The sequence below is a fragment of the Mus caroli genome, chromosome 4 (genome assembly GCF_900094665.2).
Source record: "Mus caroli chromosome 4, CAROLI_EIJ_v1.1, whole genome shotgun sequence".
NCBI lineage: Eukaryota > Metazoa > Chordata > Mammalia > Rodentia > Muridae > Mus > Mus caroli.
Window position 1 is genome coordinate 100350100 of NC_034573.1, and position 21237 is coordinate 100371336.

Genomic DNA, 21237 nt, shown 5'->3' on the forward strand with positions numbered 1-21237 from the left:
AAATAGTAAAATTGAGCCTTGATCAGAATGTTTGTTGTCTTGGCTCCATTGTTTCTTCCCCCCCCCCGTCTAGATTCCTCTCTTTTCAGTTCGAACTGCCATTCTCAGTTGAACCGTTCGTGTTGTGGACTGCGGGCAGGCCGCAACAGAGGTCAGAAAAGGACATTGGATCCCCTGGGACTAGAGCTACAGATCCTTGTCATTCTCTATGTGGGGATATCTGGAAGAGCAACCAATACTATGAACCACTGAGCTAATCACCATGCATTCTGAGACTCTGAATGTCTAATCCCCTGTATCTGCCTCCCCAGTGCTGGCGTTACTGTTACCAGACTCTTCCTTTTTCTTTTTATGTTTTTCAAGACAGAGTTCCTCTGTGTAGGTCTCGCTGTCCTGAAACTTGTTCTGTAGACCAGGCTAGCCTCTGCTTCCCAAATTCTGGGATTAAAAGTGTAAGCAACCATTACCTGGCCACACTCATTTTATACAGTATTAAAGAGAAATGCAGGGCCTTATGCATATTAGGCAGACACTCATCAATTGAGCTACATCTTCACCTCCTTTGTTTTTTTAACATAAAGTCTTCCTAGGTAGTCTAGGCTAGACTTGAACAAATAATGTAGCCCAGGTTTGACTTGAACTATGATCTTCCAACTTCAGCATCTTGAGTTCTGGGGTTGCAGAGTCCTGAGGCCAAGTCCCATTTTATTTATTTGTTTATTTTGAGACAGGGTCTCATTATGTAGTCCTGGCTGCTTTGGAACTATGTAGACCAGGCTGGCCTCAAACTCACAGAGACGTGCTTGCCTCTGACTCCTAAGTGCTAAAATTAAACAACTGCACCATCATACCAGGTTTATCTTTTTAATTTAATAATTACATTTTCTTGTTGTTTTTTTGTTTGTTTGTTTTTGGAGACAGGGTTTCTCTGTGTAGCTCTAGCTGTCCTGAAACTTAATCTGTAGACCAGGCTGGCCTTGAATTCATGGAGATCTGTTTGCCTCTAAAGGCATACACCACTATAACCTGGCTTTTTCTTTTCTTTTCTTTCCCCTGAGACAGGTATCATGTAACCTTGGCTTTGCATTGGAGGATGCTTTGAACTACTGACTCTCCTGTCCCCACTCTTCACCTCCTGGGTACTGAGCTATATATATAATCTCAAGTTTATCCTTTATATTCAAATTTATATTTTATAGAAACACCCAGCTATGGGCTGGAGAGATGGCTCAGCGGTTAAGAGCACTGACTGCTTGTCTGGAGGTCCTGAGTTCAAATCCCAGCAACCACATGGTGGCTCACAACCATCTGTAATGAGATCTGATGCCCTTTTCTGGTGTGTCTGAAGACAGCTACAGTATACTTACATATAATAAATAAATAAGATCTTAAAAAAAAAAAAAAAAAAAAGAAAAAGAAAAAGAAAAAAGAAACACCCAGCTTTATATGATGCCAAGTACGAACCAGGTTTCATACATGCTAGGCAAGCAAGCACTAACCTATATCCCCATTTATTCATCTATTTAGAGAGAGTAAGAACAAGTGTGTGTGTTTCTGTGTGTATTACATGTAGAGTCAAAGAACATCTTGCTGGTGTGTTCTTTTCTTCCATCATGTGGATTCTAGGATCATCTCCTATCATCAGGCTCAGCAGGAAGTATCCTTACCAACTGAGCAGTCTTGAGGGCCCAAGCAACAATTTGTAATGAACACCCAGACAGAAAGTAACTAGAAAGGTTTGCATCTTACCAAAAGTCCTAGAACCTTTTGTTGAATGGATGACTCGGTTGGGAAAGACTATAAAAGAGAGAGAGAAATATGTAACTATCTAAAGAAACAAGTATAATAAAGAAATGTTTAAAGAAACTGTCCAATTGTTAGGTAAGTTTCCATTCTAACCTCTAGAACCCTCATGAAGAGCTCCAACCCTTGATTTTCAATGAAGTGTCTGCAGGTTGTCGGGGATTCATCGGTGAGGTTCCAAAGTGCGCTCAAGGTAAATTTCAATGTAGTGTCCACGGAATTCTGATTGGTTTTCTGCTTCACTATTTGAAGAAGTTGCTAAAAGAAAAAGGAATTATGTTTTCATTATTGAACTGTTATCATTTGAGATTACCAATAATCACAAATGGATGAGGACTAGTTTCCTAGCTTAAAGCATTCCTGGTAATGGTTCTTAAACATGTAAACTATCCTTACATCTAGTGTGTGTGTGAATCACATCCACGCCAGGGGTGTGTAGAGGTCTGACAACAATCTACAGGACTTGGTTTTCTTTCCATATGCAGGTCCTTGGGACTGAACTCATGTTGCGTTTGGCAGGAAGCACCATTATTTTCTGAGCCCCAGTTCGTTTTTGTATTGTTTCTTAAGGCAGTGCTATTGCAGCCAAGGGCTTATCAACCTGACACAGCTACAGTCACTTTGGAAGAGGGATTCTCAACTGAAAATGTCTCTATAAGATTTGCCTGTAGGCAATTCTGCAGTGCACTTCCTCCATACATCAGCCACTGATGTGAAAGGACCCATGTGGGTGGGACTCCTACTGAACAGGTAGTCCTAGGGATGTATAAGAAAGCAGGCTGACCAAGTATTCCTCCACAGCCTCTCCCTGGCTTTCCTGGACGACAGACTATAAGCTGTAAAATGAAATAAACTTTCTTCTCCAAGTTGATTTTGGTCATGGTGTTTTACCACAGCAACAGAAACCCTAAGACAGTAGCAGATGCTAGCCTCTAAGTCAGGACCTTTCTGCCTCAGCAGAAAGAATGCCTGTTAGTACACGTCCGGAGCACAAATTGTACTCTATATAAGAAGGTTACTTGTTCTGTTTTCTTGCCTCTCTTTCTCTCTGAGGAGGGTCTCATGTAGCTTCAAACTCAGTATACACCAAGCATGACTGAACATCTGCCGTTCAGCTTCCACCTCCCTAACGCTACAAGCACAGGCACATATGACCACAGGCTTTACATGGTGTTGAGGATGCACCACTTCTGCACTCACTGAGCCACGTCCCCAGCCTTCGTGTGAACACACACACACACACACACACACACACACTGAGCTTCTTTGGTCAGAAGGGACCTTGCAGAAGTTGGTTCTCTTCGTCCACCATTAGGTCCCAGGGACTGAACGCAGGTTGTCAGGTTTAGTGGCCGTTGCCTTTACTGCTGAGCCTTGAACCAAGTATCTTAGTTAGCCCTAGAATACCATTATAATAAAATGTGGGACTTAAAAAAGGACGAGGGAGCAGGGCATGGTGGCGCACGCCTTTAATCCCAGCATTTGGGAGGCAGAGGCAGGCTCTCTGAGTTGGAGGCCAACCTGGTCTACACAACAAGTTCCAGGATAGCCAAGGCTACACAGAGAAACTCTGTCCGGAAAAACTAAAAGCAAAAATAAATAAATAAATAAATAAATAAATAAATAAATAAATAAGGAAGGAAGAAGGAGTGAAGGGAAAGGAAACCAGTATTTCTTAAAATTCAGCAAATAACACCCATAGTACCACTTTCCAGGGACGTAAATTTAATCCAAGAATATGAAGTAATTTAGTCATTATCAACTTGATAAAAGAATTAGAAGGACTAATTCTAACAAAGTTGTCTTTAAGAAGGAAAAGACTGGACATGGTAATTCAGCCCTGTGCCACTGCCATGGCAGGACTGTCACAGCTTCAAGTCCCTCTTGGGCCACATACACAATGATAACAGAATTGAAGTCTACACTGGGTATTAAGATAATAATAGCTTTGACATGTCTTATTATAAGCTATGTCTATATAACTAGCCTAAGAAATGCAGTCTTTGCGAAAGGGCATGTCTTTACTTCTAGCTCTTGAGAATAACATGCATCAGGTTCTGGGTTCAATCTCAAAACAACGAAAATAGCTATTATCATCATTACTATTAACTCTGGTTACATGAAACATAATAAGTAGACTACTTTCTTAAAATATTTTAATGTACTTTCACCCAAAATTACTGGGATATCTACATAGTTCGTAAAATCCCTCTACCTCTGCATTTTTAGACAAGGCCTCGTTAAGTAGCCCTGTTTAGCCTAGAATTCACTCTATAGCCTAGTCTGGCCTTAACTGGAGAGATCGACTTGCCTCTGTCTCCCAAGTGCTGGGATAAAGACATGTACCACCATGATTGGATCTAAAAATGGGTCTTTTTATTTTGACTTACACTAACATTAACTTTATGTGCATGTGTGTGTGTCTGCACGCATGACTATGGCCATGTGTAAGCAGCTGCCACAGAAACTAGAGAAGCATTGGCTCCTGCAAGGAGAACTGAGGTGATTGTAGGCCACTCAGGCTGGGAGCCTGAAATGAACCCAGGTCCTCTGCAAGAGCACCAAGTGTTCTTAACCCCGAGCTTAGGACTGATGACTAGTGCATGGCTGTCTGCATCTGTCAAGGACTCAAACAACATTTAAAAAAAAAATAGATTTGAGTCTGGAGAAATGACTCAATGTTTAAAGGGTATTTGTTGTTTTTGCAGAAGACCTGGATTTGACTCTTAGCATTCACATGGTGGCTCACAACACCCATAACTCCAGTTTCAGACTATCTGCCATCTGCTGGTCTCTGCAGGCACCAGGCATTCCCATGGTACACATCCATACATGTGGACAAAAGACTTATACACATAAAAATTAAATACATAAATGTATAAAATAGGAAAAAACCCACAAGACTTGGAGGTTTAATACTATCACTTAGAAAAAGTGAAGGGGCTAGAGAGAAAGATGTCTGAGCATGGCTGCTCTCCTGGAAATCCTAAATCCAGTTGTCAGCACCCACAATGGTGGCTCACAAACATTTATAACTGTACTCCCACGGGATCTGATGCCCTCTTCTGGTATGCAAATGTACATACAGAGAAAACTCATAGGCAGGATATGAGGGGTGGTTCTTCAATAGAAAGCTGACTTAACATGTGTGAAGCCCTCCCTGGCTTAGACCCCCAGGAACACACTCACAAAAGATATACCATACTATACTCCTGGTCAGGAGGAGAGAAAGGGGGAAGGGAGGAAAAGAGAGAGGAGAGGAAGGGAGGGGAGGGGAGAGGACTAAACTAGCAGAGACTAGAGAGATAGATGGCTCAGTGACTAAGAGCACTTGGGCTCTCAAGAGGCCCTGGGTTTAGTTCTCAGCACCCACATGGCAGCTCATAACCATCTGTAACTCTAGTCACATGGGATTCTATGTGCTTTTCTGGCCTCCACAAGCACCAGGCCACTTCTACATGTTACACAGACATACATGGGATCGAAGCACTCATATACATAAAACAAATTTACTTCAATATGAAAAGCAAACACTATGTAGTGGCCTAACCAAGGGCCAGTAAACTTACCCTGACAATGAAGAGCTCAGCACCAAGCTGTGCAGTTTGTTCTGTAGAGAGCTGGAAGCAAATACAAGATAAAGTAAATGTCTAAGAATGAACTGGTGTGAGTTTACTACAGACCGCCATAACAGCCTCCACGGCCAGCCTGAAAGCTCATCAACCTCCGATTTGGCAATATTTTCCACAGTTAACAGGGAGGCCAGCAAAGGGGTGCTTTTCTGGCACAGCACCCGATGTGGGCGGTAGTAACTGCCTTTAGGAAATCACTCAGCAAAGTTCAGGTACCTTGGCAGCCAGGATGGAAATGATAGCCACGGCCATTCGTTGCATGTTCTGATCTTCGTGGTTGCAAAGCCACTGCATGACAAGCTTGGCTGCTTCGAACCTGAAAACACAAGAGGGTTTCCTTAATCGTGGAGATCCAGGCATGGCTTCAGGGAGCCGGATGTGGGTCGATGGTGCAACTTGGGATGTGGGAAGGAAAGGGAATCCCTCTTAATGAAAGAGACGACAAATCACACGTTAGTGTGTTAGAAATGTTGCCTTTCTATTCTTTCCGTGCTGGGGATTGGATCCAGGGCCTTGTCTAGGTCAATGCTCTACCACAGAGCTATATCCCAAGCCTTTATCTTATTTTATTTACTTATATTGGTTATTATTTTTATTTTACTTGCTAGTAGTGTGTGTTTGTGTATGATGTGTAGTGTACGCATGCTATGATATTTACTGCAGCTATCAGAGGACAGTTTCTGAGAATCAGTTCCTTCCTCTGTGGGTTCTAGAGTTTGAACTCAGGCTTTTATGAAAACTTTTACCAGTTAAGCCATCGTGCCAGCCCTTATTTATGTCTTTTTTGAGACAGGGTCTTATGTACCTCAGGCTGTCCTCAAACTCTGTATACAGTCAAAGATGATTTTGAACTGAGAATCTTCTTGCCTCCATCTTCCACATGCTGGCATTACTGGCATTTACTACCACACCTGGCTCCTTGTTTTTATTTTGCGACAGTCTCGCTAAATTTCCAGGCAGACTTTGACCTTCTGATCCTATTGAGATTCTAGGCCTGCACCACTGCGCTCATCACAATGAGAGCAATGGTGGAGACACAGGAGCATGGGGGCTGAGAAGAAGGCTCAGCTGGTAATGCGCTCACTGTGCACACATGCGGTCCTGAGTCAAATCCCCAGCAACCATGTAAAAGAGCTCTGGGCATGGCAGGGCATACCTGCAATCTTAACTCTGGGGAGGCAGAGACAGGAGGATCCCTGGGACTTGATGGCCAGCCAGTCTAGCCCATTCCGTGAACTCCAGGTTCAGTGAGAGACCCTGTCTCAGAAAAATAAAGTGAGGAGCGATTGAGGAAGAAACCCAATGTCAGCCTCTGGTATTCACACTGATAACACATGCATGTTCTGCAAACACGTATTAACAACACACACACACACACATAATGTAAAAATACTGGCATTTTATCTTCAACAGTGAAATAATTTTAGTATTTAGTATTGCATTCTGCTCAAACCTTTTAAACTTAGATATCTAAGTGTGAGTGCACGCAGACAAGCCCGCTCTCGCACAGCACGCATGTGGACCGTAGAGGACAATGTGAAGGCATCACCTCTCTTTCCACCATATGGGCCCCAGGACTGGACTCGGGGGTTAAGCTATACTTGCCTATTAAATGGGACATCCTGAAGAATCCGGTCACTGCAAAGTGAGAGAAGGCAATTCTTCTGTAACTAAAGGAGAACAAGGAGAGAGTGAAAAAAACCCATCCTGAATAGAACATCATTTTGTTATCTTTTAGCCAAAGTCAGTCTTTAAATTTTTTTTAAATGTCTGAATGTGTGTGAGAAAGGTGTGCACATGCCGAGTGCAGGAGACGCAGCTCGGGACTCACGACTGCACGGCACACACTCAACTACACTCCAGCCCCAGCCCCAGCTACTGTTTTTAAATCTTGAAAAAGCATTAATCTTTTGTCTTGGTTTCAGACAAAATCTCTATATTATACAGCTTTGGCTGTCTACAAACTTGCTATGTAGACCAGGCTGGCCTCGAATTACCAAAGATCAACCTGTCTCTGCCTCACAAGTGCTGGAACTAAAGGTGTGTATTGTCACACCTAACCAAAATTTTGATCTTTAAGTCAGTTCTTTATAATTTCTATCAAAAAGTTGATTATTTTCAGAAAACTTTGTACTTTCAAACACAGTGGTTCAAGTTTTATATTAATAAATTATTATGATCTTTGTAAGGCCTTTAATTTTAAAAAGTATTTATTTATTTATTTATTTATTTTATGAGCGTTTTGCCTGTGTGTATATATGCTCACAACATGTATGCCTGGTATCTGCAGAGACAGCAATGGCTCCCTGGGAGGCTGTGTTGGTACTAGGATCCAATCCTGGGTCCTCTGTAAGAGCAAGTCTTAAAACCTCTAAGTCAGCTCTCCAGCCCTCCCTGCTCTCCCCCACCCTGTGGGTTTGTTTGTTTTGAGGCTGTTCTCCTGCTACACAGCTGGGCTATAACTCCCTGTGTAGCTGAGGATGACTTTGAACCTTTAATCTTCCCACTTTCACCCCTGGAGTGCTAGGATCACAGGCAAGCAAGGAAACCTAGGCTTTGTTTAGTCACGGCAAGCACTCTCAACTGAGCTATACTCTGAGGCTCCGGTACTAGGCTCAGGTATTTCATCGCTCAGGAAGCCTGCCTGGTTTTCAACTGTCCTGACTACCTCTCTCGAATGCCCAGCAGTGTAGCACTCCCTATCTGAAATGTCTAGAAGCAGAGAAAACAGACTTCAGAGCCCTTAGTGTAAGGCAAGATTTCAAAGAGCAGGCTACGTTGAAGCCAATATCTTGACAAATGGTTAAGAAAAGCAGTGGACCCATTAAGGGACTAGGAAGGTCATCCTAAGGCCAAGGAGCTTGACAATAGAGTGTCAGATGGACAAGGGTTAGATTTGGGAACATTGGCATGGACTTTACCAGTTGAGCAGAAAAATATGAAAATTCAAACTCTGAAATGCCATGTGTCCCACGTCTATGCAATGCCTGCACAGACCAGAAGTGGACAGCAGACTCCCCGAGAAGCTGGAGTTGCAGGTGACTGCTGGCTGCCATGCAGGTGCTCGGAACTCATCAAGATCCTCTCAAAGAGCAGCAAGTGCTCTAAACCACTAGCCCCATAAATCAAGCAATAGTAAATGTTCTCATTTAAAGCAATGTATTTGTGGAGTGCATGTGTTACCGGTATGATGTGTATGAGCACGTGGAAGTCAGAGGTACACTGGTAATCTTCCACTATTATTCTTCACAGTATCTTTTGAGTCAAAGTCACAGGGTCTGTTACTATGATGGTTAATTGTTAATTTGGTAGATTTAGAATCACCCGAAGAATGGGCCTCTGAGCATCTCTGAGGGGTTATCTTGATTAGGTTAATTGAGGTGATAAGAGTGAGCCACTGTGGGTGGTACCATCCTCTAAACTAGGATCCTGGATTGTATAAGTGGAAAAGGTGTGCTAAACACTAGAAACCACCATTACTTGACTACTCATGGGATGTGACCAGCCAGTCCTCTTCTCCTGCTGCTGTGATATCCCCACAACAATGGACTGTAAACTCAAAGAATAAGCCACAGAAAACCCTTCTTCCTTCAGTTGTGCCACCACCGCCCGGCTTCATTACTGTTTTTAAGTACTCTGTTGTATGACTAACCCCAGATTGATACATATTTGGTGCTTCTAATTGGTTGTATTACATAGTATTTATAGTGGTTTATGTATTTATACCGGTTCTTTTTTAAAATTAGCACAGGTTCTTTTGAACTATATTACAGATTTATCAAGATATAATTCACATAATATACAATTCCCCTGTTATGTGTGAATTTTAGCCTATGCACCTATCACCAGTTAGTTTTATTACAGTTACTTCTCTTCTCTTCTCTTATTTTTTTGAGTCTCCTGTGGTCCAGCTGAGCCCATAGGTGAATGTGACCTTGAACTCCTGCTCCCACATTCTGAGTGCTGGAATTACAGGGATGCACCACCATACCCATTTCTATTCAGTGCTGGAAATTAAACCCAAAGCTGTGTGTATGCTAGGCAAACAGTCTACCAATTGAGCTACATCTCTTGCCCAGTTTTAGCATATTTTCCTATCTCCAAAGAAATCCAGCTGAGGTTGCAGCTTAGTGTCAGATGCTTGCCTAACATCGGCCAAGGCCCTGGTTTTGATTCTTAGCACATATTTTCCATACCTTTACTTCCTAATCTTTTATTAATAAAATAAAATCTTTTATTATAAAAAAAGGGGGAGGGGCATCAGATCCCATTGCAGATGGTTGTGAGCCACTGTGTAGTTGCTGGGAATTGAACTCAGAACCTCTGGAAAAACAGTCAGTGCTCTTAACCACAGAGCTATCTTTCCAGCCCTTGGTATTGTTTTCTCTATGTAGCTCTGGCTGCTCCAAGACCAGACTACCCTCAAACTTATAGAAATTCACCAGCCTCCCTGATTTCCAAATGCTAAGATTGAAGGCAAAAACCATCATGCCTAGAACCCCCATGAGTTTTAATTCTGGCATGGTGGTACATGCCTAATCTCTGAACGTTGGAAATGGATTTGAGAGGATCAGGAGTTCAAGAGCAAGCAAACCAACAACAAACAAAAGACCTGATTTATTCAACTCGACTCTGCAGAATCAGGAGGCAGGAAAGAAGAACCCAGGACCACCTGAGTGGGAATTGGAGGGTGTTTACCTGTTGGTGATTAGGAAAATGTTCCATGGCCTTGAGCAGCAAATGGGTCACATCAGCAAGGAGCCGGACAGGCATGCCTAAAGCAAGGTCCTGTTTAGTTAAGTTAAACACACAGGCGCTTGCAGCCAGCTGCACAGGCAAATTCATAGGGTGGTTTCTCATCCCAGTAACCACAAGCTGAAAAAACAAAAAAGACAATTAGTCCTTGAGATTCACCTCATAAGTACAAACCCTCACCACAGAGTAACTTCAAAAGCATGTTCGTGTGTAAAGAGCCTAGGACATTATCAGTTAACTCTCAGCTCCCAGTCCCTTCGTGACAGTGCTGCCAGCCAGATGCAATAAAACACATCCTCTCCCTGACTAGAAAACCACTGTTCACTTATCTTCTTTCCCCTCTAGAGTCCTCCCCATTCTTCAGTTCTTAACTTTCTTTAAAATTTATTTCAATAGCTGGGCAGTGGTGAGCCCACCTTTAATTCCAGCACTCAAGAAGCAGAGGCAGGCTGATCTCTGTGAGCTTAAGGGCAGATTGGTCTACAGGCTGAGATCCAGGACAGCCAGCACTACACAGGGAAGCCCTTTCTCTAAAACAAGCAAACAAACAAACCCCAATTTTTTTTTGTTTTTTGTTTGTTTGTTTGTTTGTTTGTTTTTCAAGACAGGGTTTCTCTGTATAGCCCTGGCTGTCCTGGAATTCACTTTGTAGACCAGGTTGGCCTTGAACTCAGAAATCCGCCTGCCTCTGCCTCCGGAGTGCTGGGATCAAAGGCGTGTGCCACCATTGCCCGGCTATTTATTTGTTTATTTATGTGTATATACCCACAGAAGCCAGAAGAGGGTATTGGATCCCTTGGATCTGAAGTTACAGGCAGCTGTGAGTCACTGGCAAATGCTCTTAACCAATCACTGAGCCCTCTCGCCAGCCCTGGAAAACCTAGCTTGCCACCACACTAAGAAACTGAACTAACTAGACAAGAACTTCGGATTCTAGCTACCCCATGTATTCTTCATCCCAGGACACAGACAATGCACGTCTCCTTGCCCACCCATACACGACCTTTTGTCATCCTCTCTACAGTTGATTTCTCCATGGATATACAGATCATTTCCGTGTCTGCCTACTCAAGGAAGCAATTACTTCTGTGTCATTTTTATAATCCTGGATGGGAAAGATCAGCATATTTACAATACTACTCTACTTAGTTTAAGAAGGGGGAGGGGCACTGCACATCCTGCACTTCCCGCACTGAGGAGTCGGAGGCAGGAAGATTGTTAAGTTTGAGGCCAAACCAGATGATATAGAAAGATCCGGTCTAAATAAAACCAAAACTGTCCTTTGATTCTATTTCCTTAATCAAATGCCATTTTTCCTCTTAGCTTTCTTTTACAGCAAACTATGAATGAGCTTTAATCTTTAATCTCTAAGTAAATTAGTGAATATTTCAAATCAGGACTGGAGATCTAGTCCTTTGTGCTCAGTTTTATAAAAATTAAAGCTGGAGCTGATTTAATGCCAGCTTTTAGTCCCAGCACTCAGGAGGCAGAGGCAGGAGGATCTCTGAGTTTGAAGCCAGTCTGGTCTACACAGAGAGTTCCAGGACAGCCAGGGCTACACAGAGAAATCCTATAAGTAAATAAATATGTAAGTAAATACGAACGAACGAAAGAAAGAAAGAGAGAAAGGGAGGGGAGGGGAGGAAAACTGGAAGGAAAAAGACAAAACAAGCACCAGCCTCTTCTGGTTTATACAGAGTCACAGGTATTCGTGACAAAAATAAATGTTACAGTTCCTATCCGAGAACTCCACTGGAAAATTTAATATATTTAGGAGATCAAGTCAGTTCTGGCTCTGCCTTTTTGTTTATTAACCTCAAAGGCCCTCAGTTTCACAATCTGTAAAATGGAAGATAAAATCCACCTCTTCAGATTTTGGCTACTAAATGAAATACAAAATAAAGTCTTACACTCACTAGATTTCAAAACTGAATCTACGTAAGATATAGAAAAGAAATACATATAGATCTCTAAGGCCCACATAGCCTTACAAATTTAATTTTTTTTAAAGATGTATGTATGTATGTATTTATTTATTTATTTACTTTTATGTATTTGAGTACACTGTAGTTCTACTGATAGTTCTGGGCCATCATGTGGTTGCTGGAAATGAAGGTTGCTCACTCAGGTCAACCTGCTTGCTCCAGCCTAAAGATTTCTTTATTATTATATCTAAACTGTCTTCAGATGCACCAGAAGAGGGTGTCAGATCTCGTTACGGGTGGTTGTGAGCCACCATGTGGTTGCTGGGATTTGAACTCAGAACCTTCAGAAGAGCAGTCAGTGCTCTTAACCACTGAGCCATCTCACCAGCCCACCAAATTTAAATTTTGTGTGTTCATAAATATGTTGGTTATTATTATTTATGAATATTTGTGCCAGAGATCAAACAAGTGTTTTCTACCACTAAGCTATACATTGGTGCAGCAAATGTGTTTTTTCAACCACCCAACCTCTCTTTCTTGAGACAGGGTCTCACGACATAGCCGTGGCCAGCCTAGAACTCAATTTGTAGACAAGGCTGGCATCAAACTCAAAGAGATCTGCTTGCCTCTGTCTCACAAGTGCCAGGGTTAACGGCAAACGCCCACACAAGACTTTAAATGTTTATTAAGATAAAGACTCCTTACTTTTCAATTTTTGGGCTTACTTTTATGTATATGGATATATGTGCAGCACTTGCATACATGTTGGATTGTCTGGAACTAGAGCTATGGATAGCTGTTAAGCCATCATGTAGGTGCTGGGAATCAAACTTGGGAGACTGCAAGACTCCCAAGTCTTGCAACTTGTGCTCTAAGTACTGAGCCCTCTCCCCAGCCTCAAAGCTCTCCTTAGGAAGCCTAGGCTGTTCTCACACTTGCAATATAGCTCACTTGGGGTCTAACTGGTAATTCTTCTGCCTCAGCCTCCTAAATCCTGAAGTTACAGCTTGATACCCCCATGTTCAGCTGAAAATACTTGTGTGTGTTACATGGTTGTAGGTGTATTGGTAGGTGGGTACTATGTGTGTGTGTGTGTTTGTGTGTGTGAATGTGCGTGCGTGCGCAGTGTGTGTATGTGGGGGGTGCATGCATGTGTGTACCTAGAAATCAGAGGACACCTTTTGGCAGTCAATTCTCTCCTTCTACCATGTTGAGGTGGACTAAACTCGGCAGCAGCTCCTTTCCCTGCTGAGCCGACTCACTGTTCCCCCACAAAACTCCTGTTTCTGTGTCATACTAAGGATTGAACAACCCAGGACCACACATATACAAGACAAGGACTGTTAACAGTGGGTTACATATCCAGAGCTACATTAATGAAACGTTTTTTTGAGACAAGGTCTCACTATGTAGCTCTAGCTGACCTAAAATTCACTATCCAGACTAGGGTGGCCCCAAATTTGCAAAGATCCATTAACTTCTGCTTCCTGAGTGCTGGGGTTAAAGGGTATGTGTTGTACCTAGCTTAATGGATATTTTTTCCTTAGTCTCTATAGCAGAGGCTTTCCTTCAACTTACTGTATGGTCAAGGATGCCCTTGAACTTCTGATTCTCCTTGTCCCCATCTCCCAAGTACTGGAACTACAGGCATGTGCCACCATGCCCAGTTTATACAGTGTTAGGGATTAAAACTATGGTGCCATGCATCCTAGGCAAGACTCTACCAATTGAGCTACATTTATTGTGGGGATGTGTGTGAGTGGTGAGTGTGCACATGTGTGTTTAGATATGGAGATTGGAGATGTGGAGACAAGAGGAGAGAATTGGTTGCCCTGTTGTGTCACATTCCACCTTATGGACCTAACCTGGTAGCAGCAAGCCCTAGTAATCTCCTGTCTCCACCTGCCTCAGCACAGGAGTTACAGGCATATAAAAGTCACTGGCTTTATTAAATGTGGTGCTAGGATCTAAACTCGGATCTTCATGCTTCCCCAGTAAATGCTCTTTCCCAATGAGCTGTCTCTCTAGCTTCCTTACCTAATACTGTATCTGTAAAGCTCTTCTGAGTGGGAAGCCATCCAAGGCTGGCACACAGAGGAGTACGCTGAGCCCAACCTATGCTTCCATTTCCTTGTAATAAAACATCACAGGGAATCTGGACTAAAGTAACTACATAGCACTGAAAAGCATTACTTAATGAGACTACAATAAACTTCAGTAATGATACGCGATCAGCTTCTTATTCATACCTAATAACAAACTGGGATCATCAATCCTATTAAAAACAAAAAAGAAATAAAATAAAAGTCAAATACATAAAATCTACTAGAAAAGTAATTTCAAATTTTTTCATCACCAGTTTCTTGGGTTTTTTGGTTTTGGTTTTTTTTAACTGGTGTTCTGTCTCCATGTTTGTCTGTGTGAATGTGTCAGATCCCCTGGAACTAGAATTATAGACAGTTGTGAACTGCCATGGAGGTACTGGGATTTGAACCTGAGTCTGTTGGAAAAGCAGCCAGTGATCTTAACCACTGAGCCATCTCCCCTCCCCAGTTTCTCATTCTTACCTTTAAAATGTCTGGCTTCGTTTTCTCCATCACATGAGTCAGGCTAAAGAGATGAAACAAAGCCTCCCTGACGAAAAACGCCCGCTCGCTGTACCGCCTCAGCGCCTCTGCAATCTGCGTTTCGTTGGCTTCTCCAGAGACCTGTGGACACAGACAAAGATGAGTGTTAAGACTTCTCACTTGCTGCCTTTCTCCATCCTAACATCAGCTGTAAGCTGCATTCAGCACAACCAGGTAAGGTGTGAAACAAGCAAGAGTGGCTACTTTTTAACCCACCCACAGCCGCCATCCTGCAGAGATGCAGACTGGACCAAGAAGCCAGCACAGCACCTAGAACAAACCTCAAGGCATTTAACATGCACAAAGCCTCGCTGTCTCAGCTTTTAGGCTTTCTCTTGGGGTGATTCTTTCCCTTAAATCCTAACACTATTGGCATTGCTGGCCTTTCCCTTGATCCTTCAATAAGCCAAGCTCGAGCTCAGCAAAAGGTCATGAGCTACAATGTCCATTCTAAAACATTCCTGACATACCAACCTAAATCACGTTCCCCCAGATCTTTCTCCTAGTTACGATGATCCTCCACTCAGTGACCCATGTGGTGTAGTGTAGTGACCACTCACTGCAGGCCAACAGTGACAGTACAACACTTAGCACATATTTATCACACAGATCTGTTCATTTCCCAGATCTATCAAGCTCCCTAAGAGGGTTCATTTAAAATTAAATCAAACTTAATTTACATAGGTTAATGTAATGATGTTAAACTGTGGTTCAGGGACCACTGTGCAAGCAAACACAGATAATGAGAAGTGACTCTAATAAAGTAATCAAACTAGCAAGTGAAATAGAAATGACTATGATATATGGCTGGTGAGATGGCTCGGTGGGTGAAGATGCTTGCCAGGCATATCTGGTGACCCAAGTTTGATCCCTGAAACCCAAGTAAAGGTTCTAGGAGAGAGCCAATTTGACAAAGGTGTGCTCTGACACCTACACCCTCTCCAGGGCACATGCATATACACATACATCATGCATGTACCATACACAGACAATAACCAAGACATCATAATGATCTCCAGTGAATGACCAGATCTAGGTACTGTACAATCCCCAGTGAATTAGTAATCTGATTCTGATTGCCAATAATTGCTGATTTTACAGGAATGTAAGACTAGACATTGTGTACAGCCCAGTCAAAGAATATAACATGTAAGGGTCTTGCCAAAAACCTAATTAAACTCCAAACCTAGTAGAAAATATAGGAAGAATGGTTCACAAATGAACCCCAATATTTAGGAGGTTGAGGTAGGAGAATCCTAATTTCAAGAACAGCCTGGACTACACAGTCAGTTCCAGGCCAGTGTAAGATACAGTGATACCCTACCTATCCCAACTCCTAAAGCCCCCTCCCCACAAAGAAATATGGACTGTGCAAGTGTAACAACAACAACAAAAAAAATCCAAATTTCTACTGAGGAGAGTTTTAAAAGTAAAAAAAAACAAAAAAACAAAAAACAAAACAAACAAACAAACAAAAACCTGTTTTTGTTTTCAGTAGACCAATTTTGTTTTGTATGAGATAGTTTCATTATGTATCCTTGGCTGGCCTGGACCAGGTTGACCATGACTACACAGTGATCAACCTGCCTCTCTCTGTCTTCCAAGTGCTGGGATTAAAGGCATGCACCACAAGTAGACAAGTTTAAAGGGAAAGAAAAGGAAGGAATGGCCTATGAGATTTAAAACAACAACAAAAGCAAAGCACCTGCCATCAAGCGGGAAAGCCTGAGCTCGGCTCTTGGGATGCACACAGAAGAAAGTTGCAAGTTGTCCTATGATCTTCACATGTAAACTATGGCACATACATTTAAATGTAGTAATTTCTTAATTTAAAAAAAAAAAAGAAAGAAAAGAAAGAGAGGGTTGGCTGGGCAGTGATGACACACGCCTTTAATCCCAGAGGCAGGAGCATGAGCATCTCTGTGAGTTAAAGGCCAGTCTGGTCCACAGAGCAAGATCCAGGATAGCCAGAGTTATACAAAGAAATCATCTAGACCCCCTGCCCCACCAAAAAAGGAAGGGAGGAAGGGGGAAAGGGAGGGAGGGAGAAAGGGTTGCTGGGTGTGGGGCATGCCTTTAATCCCAGTACCAAGGAGGCTGGAAGATCTCAAAGTGGGAAGGGAGCTGTAAGGAGTAGGCACAATGTAGGTGGACCTCTGAGTTTGAGGCCAGCCAGGACTACCTAGTAAGATCCTGACTCCAAAGAAAAAAGGGGAACAGAGCTGGAAAGATGGCTTAGTGGTTATGAGGACTTTATAGGGTGATTCCCAGCACCACACATAAGATTTAAAAATCTCAAAAACAAGCCGGGCGTGGTGGCGCACGCCTTTAATCCCAGCACTCGGGAGGCAGAGGCAGGCGGATTTCTGAGTTCGAGGCCAGCCTGGTCTACAAAGTGAGTTCCAGGACAGCCAGAGCTATACAGAGAAACCCTGTCTCGAAAAACCAAAAAAAAAAAAAAAAAAAAAATCTCAAAAACAAAATGAAAGGGAAGAAAAAGAGGAACCTATTAACTACAAGATGCTGCAAAGACACCCCAGGGGTGAAGAGCTGCCTCAGAGGTTAAGAGAGCATATGCTCTTGCAGAGGATTGGAGTTTGAGTCCCATCACCCACCCACATTGAGCAGCTCACAAGCTCCACGGGGAAACCCAGGCCTGTAGCTCTCATAGTCAGAATCTGTCTGTCTCCCTCTCACCCTGCTCCCTCCCCCCACCCCTCTCTCTCTTTCTCTCTCTCTCACACACACACACACACACACACACACACACTCACTCACACATAAGTGAAAGAAAACGAGAGGCCGGGCATGGTGGCACACACCTTTAATTCCAGTACTCGGGAGGCAGAGGCAGGCGGATTTCTGAGTTCAAGGTCAGCCTGGTCTACAGAGTGAGTTCCAGGACAGCCAGGGCTATACAGAGAAACCCTGTCTCAAAAAACCAAAATAAATAAATAGATAAATAGAAAGATAGATAGATAGATAGATAGATAGATAGATAGATAGATAGAAAAAGAAAATGAGAAGCAATAGAACAAGGAAGATAAAATGAAACAAGGCAAGTGTGCTGTCCTAGAAGCTAAGCACAGTATTCCGAGGAGGACAGCAACGGCACTGTGGCCAGGACCACTAGGATGAAGCCTGAGAATTAACACTGGATTAAGCAGATTTCCAGGAATTCTTAGGAGTTCAGAGCCATAGCCTGGTTAATAAAGCAAGCAACAGGAGTGAGGTGTCCAATGAACTAGGAACAGGACTTGGGAAGTGAAAGGCTGAGGAGACTAATGGTGATAAAATCCACAGGAAGAATTCTGAAACCAGCTGTGGGGTTGAGACAAGGAAAAGCCAAACCAAGTCCTACTTCAACAGAGGTCAGAGTGCAGTGGGAAGCACACAAGCTTTAGACTCTAACAAACTGAGGCATAGGGCAGGTACTAAGATGAACTGGCTATGACCCTTAAGAAAACCATTTCTGAGGCTGGAGAGATGGCTCTGCCATTAAAAGCCCTGGCTACTCTTCAAGAGAGGACTTGAGTTCAATCCCCAACACCCACATGACAGCTCCCAACTGGAATTCCAGGCCCAAGGGATCTGCTACCCTCTTCAGGCACACAAACGGTATAGACACATCCAAACAAAGCATTTGCACACACAAAATCAACTGAAATAAAGAGAACATCTTTTGGCACAGGTTATAGTGGTACACAACTTTAATCCCAGCACTCTAGAGGTAAAGGCAGAATCACTGTGAACTCTGTGAATTAAAGGTCAGCCTCAGGCACAGGCAGGGTTCCATGCCAGATAGGACTACACAGTGATAAGACCTTATGTTTAAAAAAGAAAAAGAAAAAAGAAAGGAAGGAAGGAAGGAGAATTTTTTTTCTTTTTTCTTTTCTTTTTAATGCATTGGTGTTTTGCTTGTTATGTCTGTGTGAGGGTGTTGGATCCCCAGGAACTAGAGTTATAGTCAGTTGTGAGCTGTCATGTAGGTGCTGGGAATTGAACCCAGGTCCTGTGGAAGAGTAGACAGTACTCTAAACTGCTGATCCATCTCTCCAGCCCCAACCATTTTCTTAAATTAAGTATGGTGCTCATATCTGTAATCCCAGAAGCCAGGAATCTGGGGCAGGAGGACTATGGAGACACCTAAGCAAATAATGCTGATGAAAGTACATAGACACTGCCCCATATGAATGCTGGGAAATTATATGGATGAAATTATATTTGCATGCACTACTGTGACTTATGAACAGGCACATAAAGCCGAAAGCAAACCTAAACTCATCATAACACAACATTGAGATAGACACCATTCCAGACACCATTCTACCAGTAATTCTAACTCATCATAACACAACACTGAGACCACCATTCCAGACACCATTCTACCAATAATTCTAACTCATCATAACACAGCACTGAGATAGACACCATTCCAGACACCATTCTACCAACTACACTAAATTGAATAATTCCAACAAGAGACAGGCAATCTCAGCTCTCTTCCTTCAACCTGAGCTGGAAATATCACCTTTATACATATTTGAATTAAAGCGTTCTAATGGTCCTTGCTTGCTTGTTTTGAGACAGGTCCTCATTATGTAGACCTGACTACCCGGTCCTTGCTATATGGCCGAGGCTGGCATCAAACCCTCCTGTCTCCGTCTTCTATGCTGTGACTGTAGACATGAAGATGCATGCTGGGATCACTTTTTAAAATACATACTACTTACTTATTTACATGTGTGACTTTGTCTGCATATGTCTGCTCATACATGTGTGCCTAGTGCATAGTGCCTATGAATACCAGAAGAACGCATCAGACGCCCTGGCACTAGTCACAGATGGTTGTGAGCTGCCATGCAGGAGTACTGGGGTTGAGCCCAGGCCAAGTCCTCTACAAGTACAGCCAGCACTCTTAACTGCTGAGCCATCTATCTCCAACCCAAATATTTTAAAATATTATTACCATCATTACTATTAATATTGTTTGAGACAGGGTCTCACTATGCAGTCCTGGCTGGCCTCAAACTCAGAGATCTGCCCGCCTCTGCCTCTAGAGTACTGGGATTAGAGGTAAGCATCCTACCAAATGAACTCTATCCCCAAGCCCCTCTAGCTCACCATGTACACCAGGCTATGTACACGCAGGAAGTTACCTTCGTCTGCCTCTGTGAGTGCTTGGATTAAAAGCATTCACCATGCTTGGTCCCACTGGACTTTTAATTGGGATTATTACCCTAATGTAAGCCTTTCCACTGTACAATTATTTCCATACCTTGTATCAGAGTGTTTCAAATATTACACATTTACCCTAATGAAGACTTAAGGAACTAGGGGGAAAAAACCTGACCAGTCAAACAAAATACAATTTTAATATCTAACCTTCAAGTGTCCTTTGCCCGTAAGGAATTCAGAGTACCCAGCATCGGTAGCCAGCAACCCTACGAACTGCATGCTAGGCCGCTGCTGTATAAAGGCTTCGACAGCTTTGTCTGTCACGTGCTTTCTCCCTGAAACATCCAGGGAGACAAGATTGGGCAAGATGTCCTTTTGCTCTAACAATCGAAGGGCTATGTCTGACGTGAACTGTTTATCATCTGAGATGTCAAGATGGTTCAGATGTTTTAGCTCCCGAACAACATCCAGGATCTGGGTAGTGGTCATTTTTAAACATTTCAAATGGTGCATGGTGAGAGACTTGAGTCTGTCTTTGCAGGCCAGCAGGGCAGTGATATCTGTGATTGAGGTGTTAGAAATATCCAGGCTCTCCAGTCTAGGCAGCGAAGCAACTTCAGCCAGATCTTCATTGTAAAAGAGCACATTAGTGATGCTCAGAGCTCGAAGACCAGAGAGCCGGCTGAAGCACCGCTCATACGGATCCTCGAGGGACAGAGTTAATGAGTTTAGTACTAAGCACTGAAGATTTTGCTGGATCCACTTGTTACTGCCAAGGCCACTTATGATGTCTGTGATAGTGATGTCAGCATTCACACCCGTGGCATCAAGTTCTACTAGCTTGTGGTGGCAAAAGGCTTTCCGGAAAGCAACAGCGGAAATCTTTGCTTTGCGAATGCAAGCTCGCTTTAGGCGCATCTGGTTACCTCTGAAAATTCCCACAGTTCCATCATTCAGGAGACCTGGGGAAAAATAAGCAGCATTTTAACTTCAAAATCACAAAGAAGAGCAAAAATTTCACCACACTAACATAATTCCATGCAGCTGCATTTTACTTACTTGATACAATTTGGTGAGATGAAGATATTATTGTCTAGACTAAGACCCAAAAGAGAACTTTGCAAGATTATGGAGCTAGTAACAGCAGAATCAGAATGGAACAGACATTACAGAGATTCACTATTAGATACATAGGCAGCGATACGGCCCAGCGCTTCCTTACTATCAGACAGGACCACGTGCCAGTTAGTGCTAAGGGGCTGTAGGCTTAGGCACCCGAGAGCCAATGGTGATTCTCCATGCTCTCTTCTCAGCTCT

General features: G+C 42.9%; 1 protein-coding gene across 1 annotated transcript in view; it reads right to left on the minus strand.

Moving 5' to 3' along the window:
- Zyg11b (zyg-11 family member B, cell cycle regulator) overlaps positions 1–21237 on the minus strand; it is a 61492-nt gene that overhangs the window by 12869 nt on the left and 27386 nt on the right. Inside the window, exons 3-10 of the mRNA XM_021160657.2 lie at positions 20128–20882; positions 14683–14823; positions 10134–10310; positions 7041–7105; positions 5652–5751; positions 5373–5423; positions 1900–2061; positions 1750–1797 (exon numbers count right to left, since the gene is read on the minus strand). Coding sequence (XP_021016316.1) covers positions 1750–1797; positions 1900–2061; positions 5373–5423; positions 5652–5751; positions 7041–7105; positions 10134–10310; positions 14683–14823; positions 20128–20882 — 1499 coding nt within the window. The remainder of the gene's footprint in view (positions 1–1749; positions 1798–1899; positions 2062–5372; positions 5424–5651; positions 5752–7040; positions 7106–10133; positions 10311–14682; positions 14824–20127; positions 20883–21237) is intronic.